Source organism: Saccopteryx bilineata, chromosome 5, assembly GCF_036850765.1.
Source record: "Saccopteryx bilineata isolate mSacBil1 chromosome 5, mSacBil1_pri_phased_curated, whole genome shotgun sequence".
NCBI lineage: Eukaryota > Metazoa > Chordata > Mammalia > Chiroptera > Emballonuridae > Saccopteryx > Saccopteryx bilineata.
In genome coordinates, this window is record NC_089494.1 from 102,584,650 (window position 1) to 102,612,396 (window position 27,747).

Sequence of the window (27,747 nt, forward strand, 5' to 3'; positions counted from 1 at the left end):
GAAGTGTTAAATGGTTAACAGAAGCCACAATATAAACACAAACATCTTCTCTCTGGCTCATTGCATCACATTTCTAACATTTCTATTTTTTGAGGTCTCTCAGATCATTTATATATCATCAGTTGCCTTATAGATGTTTGTTCTAATATTGACTGAGCTTTAAGTACTCCTTAAAAGCTATGCCATATAATGATGGCTGACTCTATTCCATAGTATACTACTTAGTGTTGAGAATGTGGGGGAAGGTGTCTTTTTTCTGTCAATGTTTTCAGTTGTCAACCTCTAAAACAGCAACACTGGGAAATGGTTATTAAAACTCTTTTTTCAAAAGCAAGGACACTTCAGAGATAAATAAATCTAGAACAGTCCATTTCTGTCTCTTGAACACTTTATTTGTTATAAATACAAGTCAATACCACAAGATGGCACCTTCTTACTTTCCACATCTACGATTACAAACAATTATCTTCATAAAATGGTTTCAGCTTTTGAATGTGGTTTAGATATTATTGAAACCTTATAAAAGCAAAACTTGCTATAAACAGGATTGGAATTTGATGTGTATTAAATAAGGTCAGATAATTAAATTCAAAAAAAGAATTTATAAATATTCAGATAAGAAAATTGAAATTACAAAAGCAGAGTTTGTCATCATTAAACTGAATTACAACTGTGTGATTAATTCTATATCCACATTGATAAGTTTTTGTTAAAATACAGTTTTAGTAATGAAATAAAAGACCTCATTCTCCAATATAGCCACCTATTTCATTTGTACTCCTAACATTCAGTACATATTCCATTTAGAAAGCACCTAGTTTTTATCTAGTTCATCAATTATGCACACTCCATTTTTTTCAAAAGATGCAATCCACAAATTCCATCATCCCCTGGCTACAAAACAAAATACATTATTTAAAGGTAAAAACTCAGAGTTTCTGACATGGCAACCCATTCTCTCTCTCTCTCTGCGTTCATCAAAATAGTCGATCCAATTTGAGTCTCTGAACTAATGTAAACCCTAGAAGACTCAGTGCTGAAATATGAGAAGAATAAAGACTTGCACTAATATAGTGCATAACAATGCAGTGTCAGACTCATCATTTACAGTGAATGCCTGGATTGGACTTTGCTCCGGATTGTCATCATGCTGCTGAAGAGAAAGTTTACTCAAGTCTGTGAGAATTTCATCATGTTTTCTTCCTCCCATTTCCAAACAGGAGGAGCAAGGTTTTCAGGTCCCTTAGGAAAATCAAAAAATTAAACACTCACACCCACAAACAACTTGAAATCAATATGGCAGACCAAATAATATTTGACTCCATGTCCAAATGAAGTTGAGGCAATATTACTTTTGCAATATTTGTATTCTGCCTGATATATCACACTGTGAGATTCCTCAAAAAACTGAGAAGTCTGGGAGCTACAAAAGAGAAAGCAGTTAAGGCAGTTGATGTCTACATTTGGATTTCTTTTTCAGGTTACATGTCTAAGTCTCCATCGTAGGCTAAGGTCAGAGGCTTCTGTTGGGGAGGTGTGCTTTTATGTGGCTTTGGCTTCTTGCTGCAAAGGGAAAAGAATTCCTGAGATGAATAAAGTTTACAAACTCTATTTCATCTGCCAAAGACAATTGTAAGGTTTAGACATTCAAGTGGTTTAATGACAAAAGATTATTTTCTCTGAAGTTGTGGTTTTCTTACTTGCATACTTTAATGCTGTTTTTAGGAGATGCCATTGTGCTTTCAAAATGTTAAAATGGCTTAGTGGAAACAATGAATTTGTAGAGGGCTACTTTCCTTTCTTGTTCTTGTTTATAACTTAGTAATGTAAGCATCTACTCCTCACTAATTCCTAAGTTACTGCAACCTTCACATCACAGATGTTTGACATCAGAAGCTGCTAGAGTAGCTAGATTCTGGTGCCTTACCGTGGTCTTGTTTTTAAGTAAACACACTCTGCTCTAGCCTGAAACCTGAATTTGAGCTGCCAAGTCACCAGAATATGTCAGGAAAATTAAACTGAGTCTACCCCATGCAAAGTTATTTTCACTTGGTCTGTTTTTTGCTTTTTTAGATTTTATTAAATAATTTATTTTAGAAAGAGAGGAAGGGAGAGAGAGAGAGAGAGAGAGAGAGAGAGAGAGAGAGAGAGAGAGAAAGACAGGAACATAGATCTGTTTCTGTATGTGCCCTGACTGGAGATAAATCCGGCAACCTCAGTGCTTCAGTACAATGTTCCAACCAACAGAGCTATCAGGCCAGGGCTCACCTGGTCTGTTTTACCTGAGCCTAACAAGTTGCCAGGTCAGGGAGGGCTAATGTACTTTCTCACAGATAGAGAAGCTGAAAATCTGTATTTCCAGAACTGGGGCAAAATATTCTCCCTTACACTCTTTGTTTCTTAGTAGATTAAATCTCAATTCATGTTTATGAATATTTATAGTTTAAATTATGCCACACGCTGCCCCACCATCCTGCCTCCCTTCCTCGCCAATGTCTTTGTTTCTCTCTGCCTCTGGAGTCCAGCTCTCTTTTGAGTTATCCTCCCTAACAGGGAGCCAGCTCACTCACTGCCTCCAAATTTCTATACTATTTATTTTACAATAATACCTATTATTAATTAGATGCATATTTAGTGCCAGGTTCTTTGATGGGCATTTTACATAAAATATTTCAATAAATCCCAGAACAACCCTGAGAGGTAGGCATTAGAATAATTGCTACTTTATAGAGCAGGATGAGAGAGGTTATTATCTTCCCCCAAGCCGCTGAGGGAGTGGCAGTGCCAGGATTCTAAGCAGGTCTAACAGCCAGACCCATGCGTTTAATCTCTTCAGCACTTCCTGTGCCTCTTTGCATGCCAGTAGTTAGGCACTCGGTAGAAACAACTTTCTTGTACATCTATATGAATTAACTTCTATAGTCTGAGTGAATTTAAGTTAAAAAACATTTTAATGTGTATAATTTAGTGACATTTAGGACATTCACAATGCTGTGTAAACATCCACACCCATCTAGTCCAAGAATATTTTCATCACCTCAAAGGGAATCTGTGCCCACTAAGCAGTCTCTCCCATTCCCTGCCCCGCCTGCCCAGCAACCACTCACCAGCTCTCTGCCTCTATGGGTTTGTCTGCTGTGGATATTTCACACAAATGAAATTACACTGTATGTGGACTTGTGTTTGGGTTTTTTCATTTTATGGTTAAATTGGAGAATTTTATATGTGAACACCACAGTTTAAAAATGTTAGATAAAATTAAAATAGTTGTAGGGAGAATGTCCTAGTATAAAATGTTCATGTTCAAATTTAAAAAGAAAAATATATTTTTTAGGTTTGATGTATAAAGCAAATTATAGGAGCTAAAGAGGTAAATTAGAATGATTAAAAGTAGATTATAAAAGGAACCATGGGCCCTATCAGTGCCCCCACCCTGGCATGCAATGGGTGCTCAGTGACCTCTTCTCTTTTTTTTTCAATTACAGTTGACATACAGTATTACTCAGTTTCAACTGTACAACATAATGATAAGGTATTTCTATAACTTGCAAATCAATCTCCCTGATAACTCTAGTACTCATTTGACACCATACATAGTAGTTATGATATCATTGACTATATTTCCTATGCTGTACTTTATATCCCTGGGACTATTTTCATAACTGCCAATTTGTACCTCTTAATCACTTCACTTTTATCACCCACCTACCCAACACCTCTTCTTCAATTTGTTCTATGTTTCTATGACTCTTTTTTCTATCTTATTTGTATGTGTATATTTTTAATTTTTGATTCCACGTATAATTGAAATATGATATTCTTCTTTTTCTGTCTGACTTTACTCAGCATATTACCCTCTGGGTCCATCCATGTTGTCACAAATGGCAAGACTGCATTATTTTTTTATGGCTGAGTAATATTACACTGTATATATATATGTACTATACCATCTTTATCCATTCATCTGTTGATAGACACTTAAGTTGCTTCTAGATCTCCCCTATTGTAAATGATGCTGCAATGAACATAGGGGTGCATATATCTTTTTGACTCAGTGTTTTGGATTTCTTTAAATAAATACCCAGCTGGGCTGTCTGGTAGTCTGTTTTTAATTTTTTGAGATGCTCCATACTGTTTTCCACAGTGACTGCACCAATTTACAAATCCACAAACAGTGCACCAGGGTTTTTTTTTCTTTTTTTTTTTTTAGGATTTTTAAAATTAATTCATTTAAGAGAGAGAGAAGAGAGGGAGGAGCAGGAAGCATCAACTCCCCTATGTGCCTTGACTAGGCAAGCCCAGGGTTTTGAACCGGTGACATTCCAGGTAGACGCTTTATCCACTGGGCCACCACAGGTCAGGACCAGGGTTTCCTTTTCTTCAACTCTTCATCAACACTTTGTTGATTTAGTGATGACAGCTATTTTGACAGGTATAAGGACATATCTTATTGTGGTTTTAATTTGCATTCCCCTGATGATTAGAGACATTGAGCATCTTTTCATATGCCTATTGGACTTTTGTATGTTCTTTTTGTAGAAAAGTTTATTCAAGTCTTCTGCACATCTTTTTATTGGAATGTTTACTTTATTGTGTGAAGCTGTATGAGTTCCTTATACATTTTTTTGAATTAACCCATTTTCGGATGTATCATTGGTGAACATCTTCCCCCATTCAGTAGGTTGCTTTCTGTTTTGTTGATGGCTTTCTGCTCTGTGCAAAAACTATTTATTTTAATATAGTCCGTTTGTTTATTTTTCCCTGTACCCCTTGCCTGAGGAGATATCTCCAAAAATAACTTACTAAAAGTTATGTATTTTCTTCTAAAAGTTTTATGATTTTTGGTCTTACATTTAAGTCTTTAATTCACATTGAGTTTTTCCTTGTATATTTATAAGTATGTAGTCTAGTTTCTCTCTCTCTCTCTCTCTTTTTGCATATCTGTCCATTTTTTCCCAACATCATTTATTCAAAAGAATGCCATAATTCATTGTGTGTTCCTGCCTCTTTTGTCATAGACTAGTTGACCATATCAGTGTGGTTGATTTGGGGGTTCTCTATTCTGCCCCATGGATCTAAGTATCAGTGTGGTCTATGTCATTTCCATGCTTTTTTGATTATTATAGCATTATTCTATAGTTTGATATCAGGACGAAGAATACTTTCAACTTATTTTTTCTCAAGATTGTTTTGGCTTTTTGAGTTTTTTGGTGATTCCATAAAAATTTTAGAATTATTTGTTCTAGTTATGTGAAAAATGCCATTGGTGATTTGATAGGGAGTGTATTGAATCTGTAGATTGTTTTGGGCACTACATATATATATTCTGAAGCTGGAAACGGGGAGAGACAGACAGACTCCCGCATGCGCCCGACTGGGATCCACCCGGCACGCCCACCAGGGGCGACGCTCTGCCCACCAGGGGGCGATGCTCTGCCCCTCTGGGCATCGCTCTGCCACTACCAGAGCCACTCTAGCGCCTGGGGCAGAGGCCAAGGAGCCATCCCCAGCGCCCGGGCCATCTTTGCTCCAATGGAGCTATGGCTGCGGGAGGGGAAGAGAGAGACAGAGAGGAAGGAGGGGGTGGGGGTGGAGAAGCAAATGGGCGCTTCTTCTATGTGCCCTGGCCGGGAATCGAACCCGGGTACCCCGCACGCCAGGCCGATGCTCTACCGCTGAGCCAACCGGCCAGGGCCCACTACATATATTTTAATGATATTAATTCTTCTTATCCACGAGCATAGTATATAATTCCATTTAATTGTATCTTCTTCAATTTCTTTCTATAATGTTTTATAGTTCTTCAAATACAGGTATTTTATTTCCTCGATTAAATTTATTCTCATATTTTATTTTTATACTATTTTGAATAAGATTATTTTTAAAATAATTTCTTTCTGAGAGTTCATTATTGATGTATGAGAATGCACCTATTTCTGATTATTAATTTTGTATCCTAAAACTTTACTGAATTGATTTATTAGTTCTAAGAGTTTTTGGTGGAAAACTTAGGGTTCTCACTATATAGTATCTGCAAATAATGACAGTTTTAGTCCCTTATTTCCAATTTATATGCCTTTTATTTCTTTTTCTTGTCTGATTGTGGTGGCTAGGTTTCCAATGTTATACTGATTAAAAATATTGAGAATAGGTATTCTTGTCTTGCTCCTAATCTTAGAGAAAAAGCTTTCAGTTTTTCCTGTTGAGAGTGATGTTAGCTGTGAGTTTGGCAATTCTGGTCTTCATTATGTTGAGTTATATTATTTTATCCCAACTTTGCTGAGAGGTTTTTTTTAATCATAAATTCATGCTGAATTTTATCAAATGTTTTTTTCTCTGACTCTATTGATATAATCATATATTTTTATCTTTTATTTTGTTTATGCAGCATATAATAATAGTTGATTTGTGAATATTAAAACAACATTGCATCCCAGGAATAAGTCCCAATTGATTATAATATATTATCTTTTCTTTGTATTGCTGAATTTGGTTTGCTAATATTTTAATTAGGGTTTTTGCATCTATTAACCATGAATAATGGCCTATAATTTTTTTTTTTTTGGTAATGTCTTCGGTTTTGGTATCAGGGTAATGCTGACCTCATAATATGCTTTGGTATCAAGGTAATGCTTCCCTCCTCTTCAGTTTTTTTGGAATAGTTTGAGAAAAATAGATGTTAATTCTTTGACTATTTTGTAAAATTCACCTGTGGAACCATCTGGCCCAAGACTGTTGGTAGTTTTTTGTTGTTGTTGTTTTTAAAAATTACCAACTCATTTTTGTTAGCAGTTGTCAGTTCAGATTTTTTTTATCTATTTTAATTTATTGTGTTTACATAGATTCTAGTGTTGCCCTGAATGCATGCCCCCTCCCCCATATTCCCCTCAATATCTCCCTTGCCCCTCCCCCCTTTCCTTCAGATTTATCTCACCCTATCATCCCCTTTCCCTCTGTTCTCTTTTCCTCTGGTCCCTTTGATCTCTCCTCTGTCTCAATTCTGTTCCTCAGTTCACATTGTTCATTGGATTCCTCGAATGAGTGAGGTCATAATATATTTTTCTTTTTCTGCCTGACTTATTTCACTTAACATAATAGTTTCTAGGTCCATCCATGTTGTCACAAAAGGTAAGATTTTTTCTTTTTCATGACCCCATAGTATTTCATTATAGATATGTACCATAGCTTTTTAATCCACTCATCCACTGCTGCACACTTGGGCTCTTTCCAGATCTTTGCTATTGTGAACAATGCTGCCATAAACATGGGGGTGCATTTCTCCTTTTGAAAGAGTGCTATGGTGTTCTTGGGGTATATTCCTAAAAGTGAGATAGCTGGCATCTCTTGCAGCAATATACTTGCTGATTTATCTCCACAGGTAAGTGAAATAAAAGACAGGATAAACAAATGGGACTATATTAAACTAAAAAGCTTTTGCATAGCTAAAGACAACAAGAACAGAATATCAAGATAAACTACACAATGGGAGAATATATTCAACAAAACCTCTGATAAGGGGTTAATAACCAAAATTTATAAAGAACTTGTAAAACTCAACACCAGGAAGACAAACAATCCAATCAAAAAATGGACAAAAGAAATGAATAGACACTTCTCCAAAGAGGACATACAGATGGCCAATAGGCATATGAAAAAATGCTCAACATCACTAATCATTAGAGAAATGCAAATTAAAACCATAATGAGATATCACCTCACACCAGTCAGAATGGTGCTCATCAACAAAACAACACAGAATAAGTGCTGGTGAGGATGTGGAGAAAAGGGAACCCTCTTGCACTGCTGGTGGAAATGCGAACTGGTACAGCCACTGTGGAAAACAGTATGAAGATTCCTCAAAAAATTAAAAATTGAACTATCTTTTGACCCAGATCTTGTTTTTTGTTGTTCAGCTTTGAAAGAATATATGTTCCTTGTAATGTAGCTGTTTCTTCCAGGTTGCCCAATTGTTGGCATATATATTCATAGTGTTTTCTTATAATCATTTGTACTTCTTGTTATCTCTTCTTTTATTTATAATGTTATTTATTTTGGTTCTTTTTTTTTGTTGATAAGTTCATTATTTTATCTTTCAAAGAAACAGCTCTTGGTCTCATTGATCTTTTTATTATTTTTTATACTGTGTTTTGTTTATTTCCACTCTGAGTTTTATTATTTCTTTCAACTACTCACTTTGGCTTTGTTCTTTTTTTTTTTTTTTAGTTTTTTTTTTAGTTTTTTTTAGGTCAGTGGTTCTAAAGGGTGCGCCAGGGTGTACTGGTGTGCCCTAGAAGATTTCCAAGTGTGCCCTATGGTATTCCAGAGAAATATGTGCCTGTTGGGACTAAAAAACCAACAGGGTTTTTGGAGTTTAGATTTTTGGGGGACAGAGATGTGGGGAATTGGCTGTAAGCTGACAGTCTGCCCAACGCTCCACCTCACTTGCCTGATTAGGTTGCAAAAGGCTGTTAAGCTGTGGTGCTGGATTGTTTACACTACCCTCCATGTTCCCTGGAAAGACTGGAGGCAAGTTTCTTCTATCCTTTGTTTGGTGTAAAGTTAAGATGATATGTATGGTGGGGCTTTTCTGTACTCAACACAATTAAGAGTAAAAAGAGAGGAATTCTTCAATGTATTGATGAGGAATGAGAGTTTGCCTTCCAAATATATGCCCAAACATTAAAGAAATCGCTAGGACACATCAGGCAATTGTTCTCATAAACACAAGAATGAAAAAACTTAACACATCCATGCCGGGACCTGCCGAATTTACTAAATCTTACTAAGAATGTATCTCTCTCTATATATATAAAGATAACATTTTTGTCATTTTTTAATTTTTTAACCCCCCTTTTTTATAAATGCTAAAAAGCATTGCTCAAAAAATGTAACATAAAAGTGTTTTTTAATGTCAGAATAAATTTAATTTTGTCATATTTATTTCATTTAATTACCATAAAAGCATGCTTGGACTTTATATTTTTTCTTTAATATTTGACTTAATTATTATAATATATTTTTCAGAAATTTGTATATAGTGTGCCTACAATTATTTGTAGGATTTTAAATGCGCCCTGACTTCAAAAAGTTTGAGAACCACTGCTTTAGGTGTTTGATTGGAATCTTAATTTGAGATTTTTTTTTCTTTTTCTTTTCCTCTTAGAGCTGCTTTCTCTGTGTCCCATAAATTTAGGGTCTTTCTGTTTTTATTTTTATTTTCCCTTTTAACAACCTTTCTTTTTTTATAAAGATTTTATTTATTGATTTTTTTTAGAAAAAGCGAGTAAAATGTGGTGAGGGAAGAGCAGCAAGTATAGTTGTTGCTTCTCATATGTGCCTTGATGGGGCAAGCCCAAGGTTTCAAACCAGTAACCTCAGTGTTTCAGGATGTCACCCTAACCACTGATCCACTGTACCACCACAGGTTAGGGATAAAGTATCTTTTGATTTCTTCCTTGATCTTATTGTTAACTCATTCATTGTTTAGAAGCATGTTATTTAGCTTCCAGGTATTGGTGTCTTTTTTCATTTATCTCTCTTAATTGATTTCCAGTTTGATACCATTGTGATCAGAGAAAAAGTTTGATATGATTTCAGTCTCCTTAAATTTGTATGGCTTGTTTTGTGGCTGAACATGTAGTCTATATTAAGAAATGTTCCATGCGCACTTGAAAAGAACGTATATAATGCTATTTTGGTGTGAAATGTCCTAAAAATATTAATTAAGTCTCTCTGGTTTAATATTTCATATAAAGCCACTGTTTCCTTGTTTATTTTCTGTCTGGAAGATCTATCCATTGACATCAATGGAGTGTTAAAGGCTCCTGCTATTATGTTATTGCTGTTGATCTCTCCCATTTTGTCAGTTTTTGCTTTATATATTTCAGTGCTCCTACATATCTGCATTGATGTTTACAAGAGTTATATCCTATTGTTGGATTGTTCCCTTTATCATTATAAAATGTCCTTCTTTGTGTCCTGTTATATACTTACTTTATTTATTTAATTTTTATAAATTTATTGATATTAGAGAGGAAGAGTGGGGAGAGAGAGAGACATCTATTTGTCGTTTCATCCTTTAATGTATTTATTGGTTCTTTCTTATGTGCCGTGACTGGGGATTAAACCAGCAACCTAGGCATATTGAGATGACATTCTAACCAACTGAGCTACCTGCCAGGTAACATTACTTTTTTAAAAATTTCTGATCAACTTTTTATTTATTTATTTATTTATTTATTTATTTATTTATTTTTGTATTCCTCTGAAGCTGGAAATGGGGAGAGACAGCCAGACAGACTCCCGCATGCTCCCGACCGGGATCCACCCGGCACGCCCACCAGGGGGCGACGCTCTGCCCACCAGGGGGCGATGCTCTGCCCCTCCGGGGGGTCGCTCTGTTGTGACCAGAGCCACTCTAGCGCCTGGGGCAGAGGCCAAGGAGCCATCCCCAGTGCCCGGGCCATCTTTGCTCCAATGGAGCCTCGCTCGAGGAGAGGAAGAGAGAAACAGAAAGGAAGGAGAGGGGGAGGGGTGGAGAAGCAAATGGGCGCTTCTCCTGTGTGCCCTGGCTGGGAATCAAACCCGGGACTTCTGCACGCCAGGCCAACTCTCCACCACTGAGCCAACCGGCCAGGGCCATTTTTTATTTATTTTTTAAATCATTTTTTATCTTTCAATCACAGTTGAAATACGTTATTATATTAGTTTCAGGTGTACACTGCACTGATTTTTTTTTTTAGCTATTTAGAATTTTATTGACTATATTCCCCATGATGTACTTTATATACCCGTGACTATTCTGTAACAACCAATTTGTACTTCTTACTCCCTTCCCCTTTTTCACCCATTTTCTCCAATCTCCTTCCCATCTGGCAACCATTAGAATGTTTTCTGTTTCTGAGTCTGTTTCTGCTCTGCTTGTTTATTTTATTTTGTTTTTCAGATTCAATTGTTAATAGATATGAATTTATTGCTATCTTATTGTTCATATTTCTTCTTCTTCTTCTTCTTCTTCTTCTTCTTCTTCTTCTTCTTCTTCTTCTTCCTCTTCCTCTTCCTCTTCTTTTTCTCCTTTTTTCTTCAAGAAGGCCCCTTAACATTTCTTATAATACTCATTTGGTGGTGATGAACTCCTTTAGCTTTTTCTTATCTGGAAATCTTTTTAAATATCCTTTGATTCTAAATGATAGTTTTGCTAGATAGAATAATCTTGGTTGTAGTTTCTTGTTTTTCATCATTTTGAATATTTCTTGCCATCCCTTCTAGCCTGCATAGTTTTTGTTGAGAAATCAGCTGACAGTCTTATGTGAGCTCCATAATAGGTAACTAACTGCTTTTCTCTTGCCGCTTTTAAGATTCTCTGTTTTTAACCTTTTGAGTTTTAATTAAGATATGCCTTTGTAAGGGCCTCTTTGGTTTTATCTTCTTATGGACTCTCTGTGCTTTCTGGACTTCTATGTCTATTTGCTTCACCAGGTAAGAAAGTTTTCTGTCATTGTTTTTTTCAAATAGGTTGTCAATTTCTTCTCCTTTCTTCTTCTGGCACTCCCATGATGCAAATGATGGTATGCTTGAAGTTGTCCCTGAGGCTCTTTACACTATTATATATACAGTGTGTCGGTAAAGTCATGGTGCACTTTTGCACCGGTCACAGAAAAGCAACAAAAGATGATAGAAATGTGAAATCTGCACCAAATAAAAGAAAAACCCTCCCAGTTTCTGTAGGATGATGTGGCAGCATGTGTGCATGCGCAGATGATAACGTAACACCGTGTGTACAGCGGAGGAGCTCATGGCCATGCCAGTCAAGATGTGGACGGTACAGAAGGAAGTTCAGTGTGTTCTGTGGCTCACTAAATTTGAATCCATGATCAAAGTGCAACATGAATACCGGCATCTTTATAACAAAGCACCACCACATAGGAAGAACATTACTTGGTGGGATAAGCAGTTGAAGGAAACTGGCAGTTTGGTGGAGAAACCCCGTTCTGGTAGGCCATCAGTCAGTGACGAATCTGTAGAGGCTATACGGGATACCTACCTAAGGAGCCCAAAATCTGTATGTAGCCCACATCGAACTGCACTGAATAAGTATGAAACTGGGAGAGTTTTCCTTTTATTTGGAGATTTCACATTTCTATTGTCTTTTGTTGCTTTCCTGTGACTGGTCAAATGTGCACCATGACTTTACGGACACACTGTATTTTAAATCCTTTTTTCTATTTGTGGTTCTGATTGGCTTCTTGGCTTTATCTACTTTACTGTTGATTACCTGTAAATTATTCTTCATTTCAGTTAGTGTATTCTTCACTTCTGACTGGTCCTTTTATATGCTATTGAGGTTCTCACTAAGTTTATTGAACATCCCTATAACCAGAGTAGATTGCTTGTGTCCATTTTGTTTATTTCTTCTTCTGGAGTTTCGTTCTGTTCTTTCATTTGGGACATTTTTCTCGGCCTCCTCCTTTTGTCAGCCTCCATGTGTTTCTTTCTATGTATTAGGTAGAGTCAGAGGTGGATTAAGGTTGGTTGAGATCCCAGGTACAGAAGAAAACATTGGGCCTCTCTGATTCTTTTGCAGATCTCAAAATGGCAGCCCAGGGTCTTTGAGAGGCCCTGATGGGCTGATGCCATAAACCAGCACGGCTAGTAATTCCAGGTCCCAGAAAAGAGGATGGGATCGGGAAGCATCTGCAATGCTGATGGCAAGATCAGAGCTGAACATTACTTTTAAAGTCTATTTTATCTGATATAAACATTACTATCACTGCTTTTATAAAATTTCCATTTGCACAAAATATATTTTTCTATCTCTTTACTTTCATCTGATGTTTATTTTTTTATCTGAAATGGGTCTCTTGTAGGCAGTCTATATATAGATATTGTTCTTTATGCATTGAGTCACCCTATGTCTTTTCATTGGAGCATTTAGTCTATTTACATTTAAATTAATTATTGGTAGGTATGTGATTATTGACATTGTTTTCTGATTGTTTTTGTAGTTCTTCTCTGTTGCTTTCTCATTCTCATGCTTTCTTCTTTAGTATGTCAATGACTTCCTAAGTGTTTTGTTTTTGGTTTTTTTCTTGTGAGTTAGTTGTAAATTTTTTATTTATGGTCACGGTATGCCTCATATATACTGGTCTCTTAAGTTCAAACATATTCTAAAATTTCTACAATTTTTCTCAACCTCTTCTACCTTTGTTTTTTATCATTGTTTTGTGGTGTGTGTGTGTTTTTGTATATCCCTTAATTTATTATTGTAATTTTATATGATCTTCCTATTTTTTCCTTTTAACATTTGTATTTGTTTTATAGTTGGTTGATCCACTGCTTTTATCAATCATTTGCCTTTTACGTGCAAATTTTTTCTTTTCTATTTTCTTACTAATATTTTTTATTTTTTTATTTATTTTTTAAAATATATATTTTTTTATTTATTCATTTTAGAGAGGAGAGACAGACAGACAGAAAGGAGGAGCAGGAAGCATCAACTCCCATATGTGCCTTGACCGGGCAAACCCAGGGTTTTGAACCGGTGACCTCAGTGTTTCCAGGTCGATACTTTATCCACTGCGCCACCACAGGTCAGGCTTTATTTTCTTTTTAAAGGAGTCTCTTTATCATTTCTTTTAAAAAATATATTTATTTTATTGATCTTTGAGAGAGGAAAAGATAGAGCAGAAAAGAGAGAAGAGCATTTGTTCCTGTATGTGGCCTGACTGGGGATAGAACTGGCAATCTCTATAGTTTGGGATGATGCTCTAACCAACCTAGCTATCTGGTCAGGGCTTATCATTTCTTATAGTACTGGGTTAGTGGTGATGAACTTCTTTGGCTTTTACTTGTCTGGAACATTCTCTTTTTCCCCTTCAAATCTAAATGATAGCCTTGCTGAGCAGAGTGACGTTGGTTCTAGGTTTTTGCCTTTCATCACTGAATATTTTATGCCAATTCCTTGGGGCCGCAAAGTTTCTGTTGAGAAATAAACTGATATTCTTTGAGAACTCCCTTGTCCATGACTGACTGCTATTCTCTTGCTGCTTTTAAGTTTTTCTCTGTTTTTAACCATTGACATTTTAATTATGATGTGTCTTTGTTTAGGCCTCTTTGGATTCATCTTGTTTGGAACTCTTCCACTTCCTGAACTTATATGTATGCTTTTTTTTTTTTTTTTTTTTTTTTTTTTTTTTTTTTTTTTTGCCAGGTTAGGAAAGTTCCAGTCATTATAATTTTAAATAGATTTTTAATCTGGTACTCCATGATGTGAATGCTGGCATGTTGGTGGTGTCCCAGAGGTCCTTTAAACTCTTTTAACTTTAAAAAAAATTTGTTTTTGCTGTTCTGATTGGGTACTTTATACTGTCTTATCTTAAAAATCCCTGATTTAATCCTCTGCTTCATCTAATCTGCTGTTAACTCCTTCTAAGGTAGTCTTCATTTCAGTTATTGTACTTTTCATTCCTGATTCATTCTTCTTTTATGTTTTCTATATCTTAGTTTAAGTTTTTATTGAGTTTATCTATTCCCCCTCAGTTTATTAAGCATACTTACAACCAGTGCTTTGAATTCTGTATCTGATAGGTTGCTTGACTCCATTTTATTTAGGGTATTTTTTTTTAGTTTTATCCCATTCTTTATTTAACTTTTTATTTATAAAATTAAATTTAATCGGGTGACATTGACCAATAGGAGTACATAGGATTCAAGTAAATATTTCTATTGCATTTGAACTGTTGATTGTGCCCATCACTCAAAGTCAAATTTTCTGTCACTGTATACTTATCCCTTTTTATTTCCCTCCTCCCCATCCTCCACCATCACTAATCACTTTACTTATATCTATGTCCATGAGTCTCAGTTTTATATCCCACCTATGTGTGAAATCATATAGTTCTTATTTTTTTCTGATTTACTTATTTCACTTAGTATAATGCTATTAAGTATAATGCCATCCATGTTGTCATAAGTGGCAATATGGCATGATTTCTTATGGCTGAGTAGTATTCCATTGTATCTATGTACCACATCTTCTGTCCTATGCTTTATTTTGAGACATGTTTGTCTTACCACTTTGTCTGCCTCTTTGTGTTTATTTCTATGTGTTAGGTATATCGGCTACATCTCCCAGTCTTGGCAGAGTGATAGTAGGTGTCCTGTGGATGCCAGTGCTGCATTCTTGGTCACCGGACTCTGGTGTTCCAGGATTATCCCTTGTGTGTACTTTTCCATGGTAGTGGAGACTTGACTGCTGCTAACATGTTAATGGGTGGGATTGAGGACTGACTGAACTATAGTGAACAAGATGCTGTGTGAAGGTGACACCATTCAGATGGGTCTGCTTTAGCAGGGCTCTGATTTCTGCTGAGTCCACCCTGGGGACTCGACACCAGGTATGTTGGTACTGGGCTTTCTTAAGAGGTACTCTGGTTTAGGCCATAATCAGCCATGGTATGTGCCCAGCCTGGGTCTATGTAGTAAAAGTTAAAAAGTCATCTGTGGTTGGTTGCCACCTATGCTGGGTTTGGAGGTGCTTGGGAGATGCTATTCTGTGAACCAAGGCAGGTTGCCACTAGTGCTAGTGTTGAGTCCACTTCACAAGAGGTACAGTACATGCCCAGGCCAACTGCAGCTTGTCTGGAGATTTTGGACCTTTGAGAGATTTTAGGAAAGTCAGCAGCACAAGCTGAGACAGTCCACTTGTGTGAAAAAGCCCTTAAAAGTGGTGCAGGCCAGTCTTGATGTGCTTCCTCTGTATATCTTTAGTTATAGGACACTTGTTCAGTTACTTTTCAGATGATTCTCAATGATAGTTGTTCTATAATTTAGTTGTAATTTTGACGTGGTTGTGGCATGATGTGAGCACAGTATTTACCTATTCTGACATCTTTTTTATTTATTTATTTATTTATTTATTTTGTTTTTCCGAACTGGAAACGGGGAGGCAGTCAGACAGACTCCCGCATGCACCCAACCGGGATCATGCTCACTAGGGGGCGATGTTCTGCCCCTCTGGGGTGTCACTCTGTTGCATCCAGAGACACTCTAGCACCTGAGGCAGAGGCCACAGAGCCATCCCCAGTGCCCGGGCCATCTTTGCTTCAATGGAGCCTCGCTGCGGGAGGGGAAGAGAGAGACAGAGTGGAAGGAGAGGGGGAAGGGTGGAGAAGCAGATGGGCACTTCTCCTGTGTGCCCTGGCTGGGAATTGAACCCGGGACTCCTGCACGCCAGGCTGATGCTCTGCCGCTGAGCCAACCGGCCAGGGCCTATTCTGATATCTTAACCCCAAATCTGCAGAAGATTTGTCTTTAGAGGCCCCTGCTCCCTTTCCTTTCTCCCTTACAGATATTCATTATTCCTTTAAAATTAAATTTTTTATACATATTTCACCTCAGTTTTGGTATCAGAAAAGGTATGTTTACCTCACTCACTACATTAGGACCCACAAATGCCTAGTACATAGGCCACCACTGATCCTCCTCTAATCCATCACACAACCTTAGCTGTGAGAGATAATAGACTGACACACTTTAAAGTGACCTCTCTCATGATCATTTGCATCTTAGCAAAATATAAAGGCATTCAGCCAGAAAAGTGATCTCATTATGAACTGACAGGCAAAATGCTAGCACTTCTTAGCACTACTGAATTCAAGCCACAAAAAAACTCATCACCAGGCCAGTGGAGATTAAATAGTTTGATGAAAGCCAGAAAATGTCATTTGTTTAAGCAGTTATTCCTGAACACTGACCTTCTGGTAGTGGGGACACCACTCTCAAACTTTGGCAGAATAAGAGTCAATTTACTGAGTTGTGCTGAGCAAGGAAGAATGGATGTCATTATCTGGAGTAACTTGCAGATACTATATCTAGATTAACTACAAGCTCATCTAGTGGTCATCCCCATTAATTGTCTCATGGATCTTTATTTCCAGGGAAGCTGGGACATCAGCAATATTTCAAAACCTTCAAACACTAACAGCAGAGGTACAGAGTAGTATCTGAATGAAGTGCTCTTTAGAAAGACTATTTTTCTATATTTTCGCAAAACCATTTCTAAATTTTATAAAGTACACACCTAAGACTTGACATATTGTTGCAGTTGTCTTGTTCTAAGCTTTTATTTTGGAGAGAAAATATAAAATCTCCCAAACTGTCCCCCTCTAACTCTTTTGTAAGCTATTTAATAGAAGTAACTGCTGTGATAGTATCTATTTGGGTTCTTAGGCAGCTCATAGCTAAGGTTATATGCTATTTGTTTTTATATCAATTTGATCTTTTCTCAGGTCTGCAGCTTAATTTGCTTGGAAAACAAGGAGCCTCTAAACAATATTAAAGTGGTAGACACTGCATTCTGCCTAAAGAGAATTTAGGATTACTCAATGGAATGAAACTATGGAGACAGAAAACCAGTAGAAAGAGCATACACTCTGAGGTTAGGCAAACCTGGAGTAGATTTTACCAGGCTGATGACTTCAGGTGTATTATTTAACTTTTCTGAGGATCACTGTCTTTTTAAAATGAGGATGATAATAACAACATCTCTTTAGCTTATTGTGAAGACTGAATAAGGCAATTTATATTGACATATAAATATTAGACATTTTCCTGACATTTGTTCTTAAAAATAATGGGAAATGCATTATTTGTTTTACATAACTACTAGTTTATCTATCTACTTACTCATTTGTACAATACACAATTACCAAACTTATACTCTGAAAAATATGTCAATAAAATATAGTCATTACACCTTTTCCTCTCCCTCCCACAGTGTCCTTGGTTGGTAGAGGAGGAAGATGTTTACACAAGTAACTACAATACCAGCATGGACAAGTTATTCGAGATTGTTTGATAAGGAAATATTGACATTTGAGATTTACTGGAAAAAACTTGAGGAATGTCAATAGCTAATAATGAAATAATTCATTCTAATACTTATAAGATAGGGTACTACAATGAATATGGTAGGTACCCTTTTCATTACTTAATGGTAACCACCCTTGAAAAAACCACCACAAAAACACTTGACTTAAAAAAGGTAGCAACAGAGGAAAGAAGTATGGAACACAAACAAACAAAAACAAATGATAGAAAAACAAAAGAGAAGAATCAAACTAGATACAAAACTAACAGAAAACAATTTATAAAATGGCAGTAGGGAACCCACAAGTGTCAATAATTACACTAAATGTAAATGGATTAAATTTACCAATAAAAAGACACAGAGTAGCAGAATGGATTAAAAAAAAAATCCAACTATATGCTGCCTACAAGAAACACATCTAAGCAGCAAGGATAAAAACAAATTCAAAGTGAAAGGCTGGAAAACAATACTCCAAGCAAACAACACCCAAAAAAAAGCAGGCGTAGCAATACTCATATCTAATAATGCTGACTACAAGACAGAAAAAGTACTCAGAGACAAAAATGGTCATTTCATAATGATTAAGGGGAAGTTGAATCAAGAAGACATAACAATCCTTAATATATATGCACCAAACCAAGGAGCACCAAAATATATAAGACAGCTACTTATTGACCTTAAAACAAAAACTAACAAAAATACAATCCTACTTGGAGACCTCAATACACCGCTGACGGCTCTAGATCGGTCATCCAAACAGAGAATCAAAAAAGATATAGTGGCCTTAAATGAAATACTAGAACACCTGGATATGATAGACATCTACAGGACACTTCATCCCAAAGCAACAGAGTATACATTTTTCTCTAGTATACATGGAACATTCTCAAGAATTGACCATATGTTGGGCCACAAAGACAATATCAGCAAATTTAGAAAAATTGAAATTGTACCAAGCATATTTTCTGATCATAAAGCCTTGAAACTAGAATTCAACTGCAAAAAAGAGGGGGAAAAACCCACAAAAATGTGGAAACTAAACAACATACTTCTAAAAAATGAATGGGTCAAAGAAGAAATAAGCGCAGAGATCAAAAGATATATACAGACAAATGAAAATGAAAATACGACATATCAGAATCTCTGGGATGCAGCAAAAGCAGTAATAAGAGGAAAGTTCATATCACTTCAGGCCTATATGAACAAACAAGAGAGAGCCGAAGTAAACCACTTAACTTCACACCTTAAGGAACTAGAAAAAGAAGAACAAAGACAACCCAAAAGCAGCCGAAGAAAGGAGATAATAAAAATCCGAGCAGAAATAAATGAAATAGAGAACAGAAAAACTATAGAAAAAATCAATAAAACAAGGAGCTGGTTCTTTGAAAAGATCAACAAAATTGACAAACCCTTGGCAAGACTCACCAAGGAAAAAAGGCACAGGACTCAAATAAATAAAATCCAAAATGAAAGAGGAGAGATCACCACAGACATCATAGATATACAAAGAATTATTGTAGAATACTATGAAAAATTATATGCCACCAAATACAACAATCTAGAAGAAATGGATAAATTCCTAGAACAATACAACCTTCCTAGACTGAGTCATGAAGAAGCAGAAAGCCTAAACAGACCAATCAGCAGGGAGGAAATAGAAAAAACTATTAAAAACCTCCCCAAAAATAAAAGTCCAGGCCCAGACGGTTATACCAGTGAATTCTATCAAACATTCAAAGAAGACTTGGTTCCTATTCTACTCAAAGTCTTCCAAAAAATTGAAGAAGAAGCAATACTTCCAAACACATTTTATGAGGCTAACATAACCCTCATACCAAAACCTGGCAAGGATGGGACAAAGAAAGAAAACTACAGACCAATATCTCTAATGAATACAGATGCTAAAATACTAAACAAAATACTGGCAAACCGAATACAACAACATATTAAAAAAATAATACATCATGATCAAGTGGGATTCATCCCAGAATCTCAAGGATGGTTCAACATATGCAAAACGGTTAACGTAATACACCATATCAACAAAACAAAGAACAAAAACCACATGATCTTATCAATAGATGCAGAAAAGGCTTTTGATAAAATACAACACAATTTTATGTTTAAGACTCTCAACAAAATGGGTATAGAAGGAAAATATCTCAACATGATAAAGGCCATATATGATAAACCATCAGCCAACATCCTATTAAACGGCATAAAACTGAGGACTTTCTACCTTAAATCAGGAACAAGACAGGGTTGTCCACTCTCTCCACTCTTATTTAACGTGGTGCTAGAAGTTCTGGCCAGAGCAATCAGACAAGACAAAGAAATAAAAGGCATCCATATCGGAAAAGAAGAAGTAAAGCTATCACTTTTTGCTGATGATATGATCCTATACATCGAAAACCCGAAGGACTCCACAAAAAGATTATTAGAAACAATAAACCAATACAGTAAGGTCGCAGGATACAAAATTAACATACAAAAGTCCATAGCCTTTCTATATGCCAACAATGAAATATTAGAAAACGAACTCCAAAAAATAATCCCCTTCACGATTGCAACAAAAAAAATAAAATACCTAGGAATAAACATAACAAAGAACGTAAAGGACCTATATAATGAAAATTACAAAGCATTGTTAAGGGAAATCGAAAAAGATACAATGAGATGGAAAAATATTCCTTGTTCTTGGATAGGAAGAATAAATATAATCAAAATGGCCATATTACCCAAAGCAATATACAAATTTAATGCAATTCCCATCAAAATCCCTATGAGATTTCTTAAAGAAATGGAACAAAAAATCATCAGATTTATATGGAACTATAAAAAACCCCGAATAGCCAAAACAATCCTAAGGAAAAAGAATGAAGCTGGGGGCATTACAATACCTGACTTTAAACTATATTATAGGGCCACGATAATCAAAACAGCATGGTATTGGCAGAAAAATAGACACTCAGACCAATGGAACAAAATAGAAAGCCCAGAAATAAAACCACATATATATGGTCAAATAATCTTTGATAAAGGGGCCAACAACACACAATGGAGAAAAGAAAGCCTCTTCAACAAATGGTGTTGGGAAAACTGGAAAGCCACATGCAAAAGAATGAAACTCGACTACAGCCTGTCCCCGTGTACTAAAATTAATTCAAAATGGATCAAAGACCTAAATATAAGACCTGAAACAATAAAGTACATAGAAGAAGACATAGGTACTAAAATCATGGACCTGGGTTTTAAAGAACATTTTATGAACTTGACTCCAATGGCAAGAGAACTGAAGGCAAAGATAAATGAATGGGACTACATCAGAATAAATAGTTTTTGCTCAGCAAGAGAAACTGATACCAAAATAAACAGACAGCCAACTAAATGGGAAATCATATTTTCAAACAACAGCTCAGATAAGGGCCTAATATCCAAAATTTACAAAGAACTCATAAAACTCAACAACAAACAAACAAACAATCCAATAAAAAAATGGGAAGAGGACATGAACAGACACTTCTCCCAGGAAGAGATACAAATGGCCAACAGATATATGAAAAGATGCTCAGCTTCATTAGTTATTAGAGAAATGCAAATCAAAACTACAATGAGATACCACCTCACCCCTGTTAGATTAGCTATTATCAACAAGACGGGTAATAGCAAATGTTGGAGAGGCTGTGGAGAAAAAGGAACCCTCATTCACTGTTGGTGGGACTGTAAAGTAGTACAACCATTATGGAGGAAAGTATGGTGGTTCCTCAAAAAACTGCAAATAGAACTACCTTATGACCCAGCAATCCCTCTACTGGGTATATACCCCAAAACCTCAGAAACATTGATACGTGAAGACACATGTAGCCCCATGTTCATTGCAGCACTGTTCACAGTGGCCAAGACATGGAAACAACCAAAAAGCCCTTCAATAGAAGACTGGATAAAGAAGATGTGGCACATATACACTATGGAATACTACTCAGCCATAAGAAATGATGACATCAGATCATTTACAGCAAAATGGTGGGATCTTGATAACATTATAAGGAGTGAAATAAGTAAATCAGAAAAAAACAAGAACTACATGATTCCATACATTGGTGGAACATAAAAATGAGACTAAGAGACATGGACAAGAGTGTGGTGGTTACCAGGGGTGAGGGGAGGGAGGACATGGGAGGGAGGGAGGGAGAGAGTTAGGGGGAGGGGGAGGGGCACAGAAAACTAGATAGAGGGTGGCGGAGGACAATCTGACTTTGGGCGAGGGGTATGCAACATAATTTAATGACAAAATAACCTAGACATGTTTTCTTTGAATATATGTACCCTGATTTATTAATGTCATCCCATTACCATTAATAAAAATTTATTAAAAAAAAAAAGAAATAGTTCATTCTAGATTAGTGAGATATAATGTATAAGCCATGAAAGCAGAAAAAGCCTCCTTGTGAAATTAGAAGGTACTATCCTAAGTGCTCTAAATAAGTTACTTGTCCCCCCCCAAATTATCCTACAAACAGAAGCTGTAGCCTTATATTCAGCCCCTTTAAATCTTTCATATTATGAGGAACTGTCTTTATAACACAGAAAGTTGTTTTTTAAATGGTTACTATTTACATACATATGTACATACAGGGGTCCTCTGGTTATGACAGTCTCGACATACAACATTTTGAGTTTATAATGCTCACTACCATAAAAAAGTAAAAAAAATTGGCCCTGGCCGGTTGGCTCAGTGGTAGAGCTTTGGCCCAGTGTCTGGAAGTCCCAGGTTCAATTCCTGGCCAGGGCACACAGGAGAAGCGCCCATCTGCTTCTCCACCCTTTTCCCTCTCCTTCCTCTCTGTCTCTCTCTTCTCCTCCCGCAGCCAAGGCTCCATTGGAGCAAAGTTGGCCCTGGTGCTGAGGATGGCTCCATGGCCTCCACCTCAGATGCTAGAATGGCTTCAGTTTCAAAGGAGCAATGCCCCAGATGGGCAGAGCATCACCCCTAGTGGGCTTGCCTGGTGGATCCCAATCAGGCGCAAGCAGGAGTCTGTCTCTCTGCCTCCCTGCTTCTCACTTCAGAAACATACAAAAAAAACCTTAAGAAAATTGAGACATGAGTGTTTTGGCTTACAACATTAGCATCATACTTACAGACTATGTGGGCAAACTAGTTTGGTTGTATGTGGCCGAAGAATACACAGTACAGTGTACAGAACAGTATATTTATATCCTTTTCCTTTTTCTGTGAGTCAGTTGTGTTTTTATGTCCTAGATTATGATTTTACACCTGTGTTAGGATAGGTAAGTGATTTAGGCTAGGGTGTGTTTCAACTTACATCAAAATTTGGGTTATGTCAATGTCGTAAGAACAGAACAGTGGTGTAATCCAAGGACCCCTGTATATACTAACACACACACACAGACACATACACACATTTGCACAGTACAAATAAAATGGCCATATTCCCTAATATAAGTGAATAGGTACTTGGGTCTTGGGATTAAACTTCTGAGATAACAACACAAACTGAAAGGAGTGTTATATCTCAAACCATCTGAATGAAAGGAAATACACTCAACTTGAAAAACTGAATTTGACTGTGGAATGGGAAACTACAACGATGATGAAGTGTCTGATTGGAAAGATATATGCTAACTTTAAATAAAAGTTATGAAATTAGAGAAAATTATATTTTAATAAAAATGAAATAATATATAATGTAGGATTATTGATGCAAAGGTATAACTAAGTACATTGGTTAAATACTATAGTAGAAAATTTACTATGTCATCAAAATAAGAAGTTTATTAATTAAGTAAATATTTTTCTTTTGTAAATAAATTTTCTTCAATAATAAAACAAGGACTTAAGTATATTTGAGAATATACAGTCCATCAAACTTTCCAGGGCATAGGATAATAGTAGAAGATAAAAATTGAAAGAGTGGTTTGGGTTCAAATTGTGGAAGATTTGGTTGACTGGCTTGATAAGCCAAATTATAACTTTCATTTTGCTTTCATAGGAAGTCACAGTTGGTGTCTGAGTAGGAGAGAGGCTGACCACCTCACTAAATTTTAGGAACACTAATCTGGCTGCAGACTGGAGAAAGGAGAATTTGTAATGGGTCTAAATATGGTGATATTGTGTTACTTTCCAAAGAGGGATGATCAAGACCAGGCACTGAAGGTGAAAAAAAAAAAAAAGGATATGAAAAATAGTGAATATAAATATTTATGTAATTTTATCACTAAAAATTGAAAGAAAATTTCACTGATATTTTTTATATTAAACATCTCCAGAAAATTGTTTGTTATTGGAATTCAGTGATGTACCTGATTAATCCCCACAACCTACAGTCATAGAGGCAAGGCCTCAGTAAATATTTATAATTGAAGAAATGGATTAAGGGTAACTCAGTTTTAAGTTGGAGGAAATGAAGAAACATAAAAAGGCAAACTATGAGCATTACTAAATGTTAATTTTAGATCTCCTAAATATTTGAGGGAAGTAGGAGCCATAGAATCTGGAATTGTAAATGTAGCTATTAATAACTAGAACACATTCAAGCTTTCAAAGACTAGTAGATTGTCTGATTATTTTATACTTTATTAGTCCATTTCTTGAAGAGCAATTTCTTATTTGTCAAGGCTCCTGTTTTTTTGTTGTTGTTTTTTTGCTGCTATTTTAAACTCTCCTCTTTTTCTAATCTTTTCTGAGGGTGAATACTTGCTATCACTGAACTTCATATAAGGCTTTCAACTTCACCTTTGTTCATTAAAACAGAATCTAGGAAATACTTACAAAATTTATCAATTCAAATATTTATAACTAGCTAAATAATTAAATTATAGTGTGAATGATTAACATAAGGAGTTACTTTTTACTACAACCCTATGAAAGGAAAAATAAGTTGAAGAGGAATCCAATTTCTAGAAATTCAATTTCTATCACTATAGGTAGTAAAAAAAAATTAAAGTCATCTTTTTTCTTCTCTTACTTTTGCTGACCAAGAGCAAAGGTTTAAGAACCTGTAGAGCCCTGGAAACCAAATTTGAGGCTAAATTACAAAAGCTGGACTTGAATTGAGAATAAAACTGGGATGGAAATTTTCAAGGAAATAGTGTATGAATCAGCTGATGATTCTCAATTTGGAGAAAAAAGTAAAGTGACACTGATCTCATGAAAATAATAAAAAGAAACCATTAAAAATTATTCTTAGAAAACTAATAAAATATTTACTTGAAAATATCTATTTACTTCTACCTAGTTTCAAGAGAAGCTCATCAACTAAAATATATTTTATACAAAAATTTGATCATCCTTTTCTGAGAATAAATTTTCAGGAACTAGTCACTTACAAAATGGGGTTCCTGGAATTGAAAAATTCTCTCAAATAGCTTATTGATATAAATACTGGGATCTACAATTAAAAGATAACAACAGGTTGTTTGAACTAACTGGTCCCTCTAACCTAACTGGTAAAAATAGAAAAATTTAAGAACTAAAATTATCTAGAGTAATTGTTCTCAGATTTAGCTGCATATTAGTATTACTTGGGGTACTTTTATACACATAGATGACCTAGCTACACATAAAACTAATGAAAGAAAAATCTCTGGGACTGGGACCCACACAGCAGTCCCCTGGAGGTGCCAGGAGATGGCAGTTAAAACAGCTGCCAGCTGGAACCGACTGATTCAAATCAAAATGCTAAAATGAGAAAGTCCTGAACAATGCTCGCTCTCATGTATTGTCTGATGTTATTTGAAAATCAAATAAAAGAATATTATTTCAAAAGAGACCAGTAAAGATAATGATTTCTCATTCCAACTACAAGTATTCAACAATTTTACTGTTTGTGATCATTTGTGGGTTCAAGTGTCCTATTATAAAGGCCATTGATCCTGACATGTTTCTTTTTAGGATAACACAATACATATAAAAACATGGAGCAAGAACTAATAATTAGTACTTACCAAACAAGGTAGGAAGTAAAGACTAGCAAAATCATGATAAGAAAACCACCACCTGAAACACCATAAACCCACATTTTTACTCGGCCATCTGTTTAAAATAGAGATAAAACAACAAGCTTAGCATACAACATCTTTATTTTCTCATCTGAATTTATTTATTATTTATTTCTTATCTGAACTCTGAGTCTTCCATAAGTCATAAACAGAAATACTCCATTGTGACAGCTATCAAATATATGTTAGTATATCAGAAATTTCACAGTGCTAAATAAACACTGACAATCACTACTTCATAAAATCTAACAGCTGGCCAAGCTCTCTATATTTATTTTTGTGTATTATCTTACACATGTAATACAAAAGTATTGTAATACATGCTTTACCACATAAACAAGGAAACAAACTATAGTTAAGAAACAACCCTGCATGCAAAGAAAATTATCATGATAATTTTTGTTGATTTTTCTTCTTGAAGAATGTTGAGTGATAAAAAACTTTGTGACTAAATAAATTAATCTATTTACCAAATTACTGTAAAATTATAACCATGTGTGTAAAAATGAGGAGCCACTGAGCCTTTTCACCCACAGGTGTTGTAAAGTAGTACCAAAGGCTACAGAATTAATATTATTATTTTAAAAGGCTTGGAGAACATTTTATTAATTTGGGTTAAGGTGTGCAGAGAGATTGTGAGAATAGTCTCTGCACTGTGTGATTGGCATAGTCAGGATAGCCCTTGGCATTGTATTGTAAATGCAAAGGGGAGGGAAACATGGATTCCCAGACATTCCACCATGCCTATGGGGAAAAGGGTGAATGGCTAGCCAGATACAGGGAGAGAAAAGCCAAAATAAACCTTTTCTTATAGCAATGAGTCATTCACGGGCATTTGTCCCCACCGAAACTACCAACTACCTCTCCTATGTAAATGCGTGTGTGACTCTGGACAGAGAGATGGCAGATAAACACTAGATAATATAAGAATGCCTTTAATATGTAAAGAGACATCTTTCTACCATTGTGTTGGCTTGTAAATTTTGTTTTCTCCAAAATGATGTATGGCTTGCAAATTGAACGTGGTCCTATCATGTTAAAGGACATATGACTATAACCAATAGCGATAAGGGGCTCCTAATTGCAATTTTTGCTTCTGTACTTCCCACTTACAAAACTATAAAAACTAAGTAGAACAAAGGGCCGGCGTGCTCTCCATCAGATTTCTGATTTCTGTCGGAGTTCCCGCCGCTTGGCCAAGCTAGACAATAAAGCTTTGATGTGTAATCCACGGACCTTGTTCCTGTCCTTCATGTTTCGGGTCCCTCTGAATTTGGCTTAACAAAAATATACATTATTTTGGATTTGATATTTACTAGAGTTAAAGAAAAATACATTAGCTCAATAGTCTGATTAATTTTGTGACTTCTATTGTATTAGGAATAACTTGAGTGCATACATGTTTTTTCTTTATATGATAGAAATTTGACTTGTTTTTGTAACTCCAGTGGTTTTTGCTCTATTTCTTGTGAGCATATAGTTAATTAAACTTAGAATTGGATGACAAAGGAACTTTATTTTTTTCGAAAGATACACACAGAAGGTTCACTATACTACATGAACGTAATTAACTGCAAGTCTAATAAACAGATATTAGCATCTTATTTTAAATGTTTTCATGGGATAAAAGAATCAGAATATGTTGTAAACAATATGTCTTTGGAATAAAATCATAATTACATTCAATTATATTATAATCACCTATAATAGTTTTTGTTTACAAGGCACTTTCAAGCCTCAGTCAGGTTTTAGAATGAGGTTTCAATGTAGCAATGATATTTTTCTATGGTCAAAATCTTTTCAAAAAGTTTTGATTCTGATCTCTTTGAAACACTAATGATGAAATCCCCTAGGATGAG

At 35.7% G+C, this 27,747-nt stretch overlaps 1 protein-coding gene across 1 annotated transcript in view; it reads right to left on the reverse strand.

Moving 5' to 3' along the window:
- Positions 1 to 497: 497 nt before the first annotated feature.
- The window catches only part of THSD7B (thrombospondin type 1 domain containing 7B), a 1,096,947-nt gene continuing 1,069,697 nt past the window's right edge, over positions 498 to 27,747 (reverse strand). The window contains exons 27-28 of the mRNA XM_066232872.1: positions 25,835 to 25,922; positions 498 to 1,563 (exon numbers count right to left, since the gene is read on the reverse strand). Of these exons, the coding sequence (XP_066088969.1) occupies positions 1,482 to 1,563; positions 25,835 to 25,922 (170 nt within the window). The 3' untranslated portion in view covers positions 498 to 1,481. The remainder of the gene's footprint in view (positions 1,564 to 25,834; positions 25,923 to 27,747) is intronic.